The sequence below is a fragment of the Bos taurus genome, chromosome 8 (genome assembly GCF_002263795.3).
Source record: "Bos taurus isolate L1 Dominette 01449 registration number 42190680 breed Hereford chromosome 8, ARS-UCD2.0, whole genome shotgun sequence".
Classification (NCBI taxonomy): domain Eukaryota; kingdom Metazoa; phylum Chordata; class Mammalia; order Artiodactyla; family Bovidae; genus Bos; species Bos taurus.
Window position 1 is genome coordinate 104,106,035 of NC_037335.1, and position 8,405 is coordinate 104,114,439.

Below are 8,405 nucleotides of genomic sequence, written 5' to 3' on the forward strand. Positions count from 1 at the left end.
AACTGACTGACTGAGGGTACTGAATCATCAGGGGCTAAATGCTTTACATGCATTAACTTATTTTATCTTTACCGTAAGAATTAGTGATTGACTGAGACTTAGAGAAATAGCTTAGTGGCTATAGAAGGTCCCTTAGATGGTGAATAGGAGGGAAAGGATTCAAACTGGGGCATATTGACTTCAAAGGCAATGCTCTTCAATCCCAAGCCACGTTGCCCCTCTAGGGTAGGGCAGGATGCAGCTGGGGCAGGAAATTCTCCTGAGACTCCATGATAAAGTGGATTGAGGTCCTAGAAAATTGTCCTCGGTAGCCTTGGTTTTGCTAATGTTAGTGAAAGTGGTCATTGGAATACAGGGGCTTAAAGCAGTGCTTCTCTCACTAGTGGTCTTGTTAAAATGCTAATTGTGATTCTGTAGGTCAGGGATGGGCCCTTAGGTTTTACATTTCTAATGAAATGACGAAATCATCTTCCAGATGATGCCAATGCTTTGGGGCCAGGGACACACTGAATAACAAGGTCTTAAAGACAAGTGAACTCTGGGAGTTGGTGATGGACAGGGAGGCCTGGTGTGCTGCAGTTCAAGGGGTTGCAAAGAGTCGGACACGACTGAGCGACTAAACTGAACTGAACTGAACTGAAAAACATTACTCAACACATAGTCAGAACACTGAGGTCTGCCTGTCCACAGGAATGGGGGAAATGGCTACTGGAGGCTGAGTGTGGAGCTGAGCTTATGGATAGGTTCAGAAGACCTTCCTAGTCTGTTGATGGGGTGGCTTCCTGTCATCTTCTATCTGTGCTTCTTGCCACCTGGCTCTAAGTCCTGCTGCTCCCTGGTGCAGTCTGGACTGATCTCTGTTCTGCGCCTGGCCTTACTCCGGCCCCACCTAGAATGCCTGGCACCATCTCCTCTTGTTCCCATCCTTTCAATGGAGAGCTCTTCTCCACTGACGCATGCCAGCTAGCAAATACAGAAGAAGTGAAAGAATTAGGCAATCATCATCCCTCAACCCTCAGTGCATTGGCTGATTCAGTTGAGGGTCATCACCAAAGAATGCCAAAACCATGGAATGAAGGATCTTTGAATGCCTTCGAAGTATTACCCTGTAGATTACTTAATAAAAAAGATTAAAGTGGTTTACTAAGAAGACTTCCCTGGTGGCTCAGATGGTAAAGCGTCTGCCTACAATGCAGGAGACCCGGGTTCAATCACTGGGTCAGGAAGATCCCCTGGAGAAGGAAATGGGAACCCACTCTAGTACTCTTGCCTAGAAATTCCCATGGATGAAGGAGCCTGGTAGGCTACAGTCCATGGGGTTGCAAAGAGTCAGACACGACTGAGCGACTTCACTTTCACTATGAAGACAGACAGTGGTCATGCCTTGAATCAACTGACTAACTGTTATTGCCAATAATGGGGCAACCTGACATATGCTTCTAGCCCTGCTATGAAAAAGAAGAATATAACATTGCTTATGTCCTTTTCTTGCCCAAAATGTTTCATCTGAATATTATTGTGAGTAAACATTGACAGGCCCAAAATGTGACAATAGAACTGTCCTGGATCCTTTGAAAAAGTCAGTGTCATGAAAAAACAACAGAGAGCAGAAGAGACTGTTAGATCATTGCTTCTCAAACTTTAATGAGCATATAGAGCACCAAAAAAAAAAGTGAAGTTGCTCAATCGTGTCTGACTCTTTGTGACCCCATGAACTGTGGCCTGCCCAGCTCCTCCATACATGGGATTTTCCAGGCAAGAGTACTGGAGTGGGTTGCCATTTCCTTCTCCAATAACCTTATTAAAATGCAGAGTTTGATTCATTGCATCTAAGGTGGGGCCCGAGAGTCTGCATTTCTAATAAGCTCCCAGAGCCACCTTTTAAATAGTAACATTCCAAGGTAAAACAGATGAAACCATTTCTGTATGTGACCTGAGAGTAGATTCTGGATCGAGAAACAAAAGGCACAACAGCTATAGAAGACGTTTTTGAACAAGTGGAGGAAATTAAAATATGGCCTATGTATTATTATAAACTGATGCTGCCAAGATAACATTAACTTTCTTGGCCATGATAATGGCACGCAGTAAGCAGGAGATGGGCGCTGAAATGCGTGTGGGTGAAAGGTCACCCTGACGGAACCTTTCTTTCATATTTATAGAAAGGAGCAGAAATATGGCAAGATACCAACACTTACTGAATTTAGGTGAAAGATTATATGGGTATTTACCATTCTATTTTTCAGTAGGTTTAAATTTCTTCAAAATAAAACTTCGGGAATCAGACACAATCCTTTTAATTCTTGGAGGAGGTTCAGCTTCCCTTCTAACCTCTTTTGCAAACCCCTTCCTCACCCCGAGCAGAAATTGTCTTCCTCTCTTCTGGTCTATGGCAGTGAGTGCAGCGCTTGCATGCTACGTTACTTCAGTCCTGCCTAACTCTTTGTGACCTTATGGATGGCAGCCCACCAGGCTCCTCTGTCCCTGGGGATTCTCCAGGCAAAAATACTGGAGTGGGTTGCCATGCTCTCTTCCAGGGGATCTTCCCACCCAGGGATCAAACCTGCATCTCTTGCATCTGCTACATTGGCAGGTGGGTTCTTTACCGCTAGTGCCCCCTGGGAAGCCCACATTTAGTGCCATTCTGCCCCAGATTCAAGCACTTGAGGGTTTGGGCCTCACCTCTCCAACTTAGAGATTCCCAGAAAACAGGGCTCCCACCTTGTCCACTTGGGTTCTTCCCTTACAGCTTAGCCTAGGGCTTTCCCTGGAGAAGTTGCTCAATGGACTTCTTCGGATAAATAACTGACTGCATTGGAGAGAGTAAGTTGGATAGAGAGAACTATCACAGGGCATTTCAGTTCAGCCCTGTAGTTTATCTGGAGTGGAAACAAATCTAAAACCTTGCCACCGTCACCTCCAATCACTTCCCCTAAATTCAACTCTCGGTGGGGAAGTAGAGTGGCATTGGAAGGGTAATTTTTTTTTTTTTTTAAATAAAAGGAGTTTTCTCTGTTTATAAAGGGAAAGAAGGCAGTTGCTTTCTCTTCTTTCTAGAATACATGAGCCCTTCCTTACTCTAACATTGTGAAATGTAAATAGATGTCTCCAGGGGCTAGACAAGACCAGGCTTCTTGTTTATAACAGAAACATTTCTTAAGATTGAAGGCCTCCAAGCCAGTTGAACTGTGAACACCTCTAGCGTCAACCTTATTGCTGTTGTTTAGTTGCTGAGTTCTGTCTAATTCTTTTATGACCCTATAGACTGAAGCTTGCTAGGCTCCTCTGTCCATGGGATTTCGCAGGTAATAATACTGGAGTGGGCTGCCATTTCCTTCTCCAGGGGATCGTCCTGATCCAAGGATCAAACCCTCATCTCCCACTTGGCAGGTGGATTCTTTATCACTGAACCACGTGGGAAGCTTGTCCACCTTATAGCCTATATATGATCTATTTATAACCCTTTGTCTCTGGAGGAGATATGAGAAACTTTTTTCTCTTTGCTTTGCTGTATAAGTTGTGTGACATTTCATTCTGACACAAATGCATATACTCTGTTGTAATTACTTCATAAGAAATCAATTTTCTTTCTTTTCCATGAAGATCTGTCTCTTTGTTGGTTGGACTTCTACTTCCTCAAGAGTATTGTGTACAATCTCTTGAAAAATACACATTGCATTCCCACCTCCAAGGATTTATCCCACAGATAGACTTGCAGATGTGCACAGTGAGCAAAGCTTCTAGAGAAAATCTTGTGTCCTTCACTAGACACAGATGAAATATGAAGTACAATAAAATGCTATGTGACTTTTCAAAAGAATGAGATAGACTTCCATGTATTGACATGGAAGGATTTCCACGATCTATTAAGTCAATAAAGCAAGCTGCAAATTTACGGGTTTGCTATAATGACGTGTGTGTACTATATATTTATAGAGCATAGATTTTTGGAAAGACATGAAAGAATCTGTCAATTGTCCTTATCTCAGGAAAGAGGAATTGGTGGTTGGGTGGAGAAGGTGTGAGAAATTTCTACTTTTTTCTTTGCCTTTGCTTACTATTTACTTTTCTTAAACCACGTGGATATAATATTTTAAATGAATATAATGGTTTAAAGGTCAGTAAAATACAGCCACTTCAGAGACTTAAGACAATAGGCAATAAGTTCCACAAGTAACATGAAAACAGATATTTTTGGCTTTGATCAAGGTTCTATGTCCATTACTTAGAACATTACTGTCCTGCACACAGTAGATGTTCAAGAAATCTTTAAGGTTGAAACCTAAGTTCTTTGCCTCTCCCAAGGAATTTGCCTTTGGAGTTATTTGGTTTTCAAACCAAATCTCAAGGCGATCTTTGTCGATTTTCCTACATGCCCTACACTTCTCACTTTCCTCATGCTGATCCATTGGCCAGGAATACTCTCTCCTCTGATCTCTGGAGACCTGTTTGAAATTGTGCACATTTCTCAAGCCAAACTGAAACTCCAGTCTCCAGTGAAGTTTCTCTTAGATCTGCCTGGGAAAACATTCCATCTCCGTAACTTGTGGTTTCATGGTTAGCCCTATGTGCCTACATCCCATCACTTATTATATATTATAAGTTAATTTTGGTTTAAATTTTGCCTGTACATGTGTCTTTTTATTTAGAACTGTGACTTCTGGGGGCTTCCCAGGTGGTTTTGTGGTTAAGAATCCACCTGTTAATGCAAGAGATTCAGGAGACCCGGGTTCAATCTCTGGTCAGGAAGATTCCCCTGAAGGGGGAAATGGCAACTCATTCCAGTATTCTTGCCTGGAAAATTTCATGGACAGAGGAGCCTGGGGGGCTACTGCCTATGGGGATGCAGAGTCAGACACGACTCAGCACACACAGAGTAATGGTGGGGACTTCTTAGGCCAGTAGAACCAGCTCATGGTTCTCACCTTGCCCCCACCCACCCTCAGAAGACTGCTGGGTGGCCATCAATCCATTTCACTTTTAATAACTGGGCTATGAGTTTAAGGTCCTTAGGTATCTCCCATTGATTCTTTTATTGGGGGTCCTATTAAGAGTCAATTCATTTGTCTAAGTTGTACCTGTACTAAAGCCTCTTCCCACAGGAACCTGGTAACTCAAGTTCAAGGAGATAACTCTCTCTTCTTAGTTTTTCTGACAGTTAATATCTGAATGAATTATTGGAAATGGTATGTATAAAACACTTAACTTGTATATCACAGTCCTTTTAAGCAAGTTACTGATATTTCTCAGGCTAAGAAATCATAGTACATCAAACCCTAGAGTCAGATTGTGAAGTGAATCTTTTCATCTCCCAGAGTGAGGGGAAGTCAAGGAATTGGACGCCAGGAAGGACACACTCCCAAGAGAAGAGGAGGAAGGGAGATTTTTTTTTAGTGCTGCTGTGGCTGTCTGTGTCCTTAAAGGGAACAGTGGCCTCATTAAACAGCCAAGCAGTCTTGACTCCCACTTTCTCAGAACAATTTAGGTCAAGCCCTGTCCCCTTTCTGTTCCTCGTTTTCCACATTTACAAAAATGAGGCAGAAAGATCCACTCCAGTTCCTTCATGGAAAGAATCAATTCAACCAAATGTGGGACTTGAATTAGGAGCATTCTGGAGCTCCTCCTCGCTTTATATGTCAGCACCACACCACGTACCAGGATTATATCTTTCTCTCTCTCTTTTCCCCTCTTTCCTTCTTTCTTTCTCTCTCTCTCTCATACCAGTTCTAGCTACAATCTAACTGAAGACATTTTCGAAGGCCACTTTAATTTCTTTTCTTTGGCTCTTGCTGTAAAATGATACACCTCTGATTTACTTCAGATTAGAATTACAGAAGTTATAGAGTCTGTACAGAATAAAAAGGGTCCTAGAAGGCAATGGCACCCCACTCCAGTACTCTTGCCTGGAGAATCCCATGGACGGAGGAGCCTGGTAGGCTGAAGTCCATGGGGTCACTAAAAGTCGGACACAACTGAGCGACTTCACTTTCACTTTTCACTTTCATGCATTGGAGAAGGAAATGGCAGCCCACTCCAGTGTTCTTGCCTGGAGAATCCCAGGGACGGGGGAGCCTGGTGGGCTGCCGTCTATGGGGTCGCACAGAGTCGGACATGACTGAAGCAACTTAGCAGCAGCAGCAGCAGAATATTCTCAAGTGTGTTATTCCTAGTAGATGTAGATGAGCCCAATAAATGATGAGTTTCATAAACTTTACAATCTAAGTCTCAAATGCTAGCAATTCTGTTATCTTTCACTTTTATGGAGGTATGAGTTTCAAAGCTTCATTTAAATGTCAGTTCTTGAGGACACTTGAGAAGCAGATACCCAAGCCTTTTAAAGCCTGGTTCTTTTCAGCAATCAATAAGGTAAAGAGCATTCAACCTAAGACAACTAAAGGAAACCAGAACAAATTCTGCAGGATTGAAATACTATGAAAAATGAGAGCTTTGAAGGAATAAATAGAAATGTACGTACTTTGAAGGGGTGGTAGTATTGGGGGTACAGTTCTTAAACTATCAAAATTACTTCATTAAAAATTCATGAGCAATATATACTCTTAGTACAGTATTTTCTCTAAAATACATCCTGGTGGATTTGCTGTAAACACCAATTTCCTAAAATATGAATAAGCTTCCTCCTTCACCTCCTCTGTTTTCATAGTAATTCTTACCATTTACTTATAAAAAACAAAGGTAAATTTCCTGAGACCGCTTAACTTCACAGTGTGTACCCATAATTGCTTGTAGTTTCGGGGTTCTGAGCAGTCTCAGAGGGAACAGGTGTGAAAAACATTTCTACCTTCTGCCTCCATGAGCTGTGTTTTTGTGACACACTAAGCCCTTCAAAGCAGTGGGTCAGGAGGAAGCTTTGAACTTGTCTTGTGAGCTTTAACACTGACATGTCCAAGCTCTAAAGAGCCCTGGTCTTCTCTCTGGCCTCCTTTCCTTGCTCTCTTTTCTTGTTTTGGCCTCTGAAACTTAACTCCTGGCTAGAAAAAGTGCTTAGCATTGGCCGAGGCCTCTGAAATCTCAGGAATGTCTGGACTGAGAATACAGAATCCCGGAATCTGCTCTGAAGTCATCAAAGACATGACACTGGTTGTACAAATGTGTTATTAAGTTTCCTTGTCTCTTCCATCTTTAATAGAAGTCTTTAGATCAGCAACAGTTATTATTTTTTTTTAATTGCAGTATAATTTCTTTAAAGTGTTGAGTTCATTTCTGCTGTACAACGAAGTGAATCAGCTATACATGTATATATATATATATCCCCTTCCTCTAGGAAAATTTCTCAAGGCTAAAAGCTCCTCTCCCTTCTTTGGCTCAGGTGTATATAGAAAGTTTGGAGGTGATGGCTCAAGAAAATTTTCCCTCAAAAAGCCAAATTATTTGAGAGGAGTGAGTTTCCCATTTCTTTGCTCCCTCTCTCTGTTGATGTTGGTTCTTTGCTTCGTTTATCCCGAAGTCTCTGTGGAGAAACTGAACATAAATCAGAAAGGAAAGGCAAAGAAGAGAAGTCCACTTACCGTCTTCTGAACTACCAGCACCATAATGGTCGCCACAGCAAAGACGAGACACAGAGCCAGCGAGGCCGTGGTGAAGCAGAAGTACCCGCGGCCCGTGGTTCCCCAGTGGCTGGTGACGGAGCCTGCGGGCACATGCATGGCTGTGTCTTGGGACGGGGCCAGTGGGTTGAGTGCTCGCTGCGGCCCTGGGTCCATTCTTATATAGGCTTCCCCACATCACACCTTATCTCTCCTCATCTGATTCGGTTCTAGGCCCATCTCTGTTCCAAGAAGGATTCTCCCCCTGCATCCTGGATCATGTGACTTGGAAAAAAACCTTCACCGGCTGCCTCACGAAGAAACTCTTCTCTGGGGGCGTGAGGCGAAAGGCAGCAGGACGGGTGGGGGACAGGCTCATTTTTCATCGCCAGGGATCAGTTTGAGTGAAGAGAAACTGTAGCTATAGAGAAGGTGGCTGATGTCAGAGGCCGAGTAGGAAAATGACGGTTTCCCTACGCTGCTGTGTGTGTGTGTGTGTGTGTGTGCGCGCGCGCGCGCGCGTACACACAAAGCAGCTGCTGTTTCAGTCAGACTCAGCCACAAAACGCCTTCCGGCTTGAGAAGCTGCACGTTCTCCTCAGCGCGGCCTGTGGCTCAGAAGTCCTTATCAGAAAATCTCTCTCTGCTGGGCCTGGAGGGCATGGCAACCCCTACTCCAGTATTCTTGCCTGGAGAATCCCATGGACAGAGGAGCCTGGCGGACTACCGTCCGCGGGGTCACACGGAGTCAGACACGACTGAAGCGACTTAGCACACGCAGGGAGGCTGGATCCCCCGGACCGTGGCAGAATGACTCAGAGGGGTTGATGATGTTGGCTCCTCTTAAGAACTGGAAATGCT

At 43.7% G+C, this 8,405-nt stretch overlaps 1 protein-coding gene and 1 long non-coding RNA gene across 2 annotated transcripts in view; one reads left to right on the forward strand and one right to left on the reverse strand.

Annotated features, from left to right (window-relative positions):
* TNFSF8 (TNF superfamily member 8) overlaps positions 1–7,937 on the reverse strand; it is a 29,093-nt gene extending 21,156 nt beyond the window's left edge. The window contains 1 exon segment of the mRNA NM_001025207.1: positions 7,527–7,937. Within this exon segment, the coding sequence (NP_001020378.1) occupies positions 7,527–7,721 (195 nt within the window). The 5' untranslated portion in view covers positions 7,722–7,937.
* LOC107132740 (uncharacterized) overlaps positions 1–8,405 on the forward strand; it is a 45,999-nt gene that overhangs the window by 14,858 nt on the left and 22,736 nt on the right. The window lies entirely within an intron of this gene.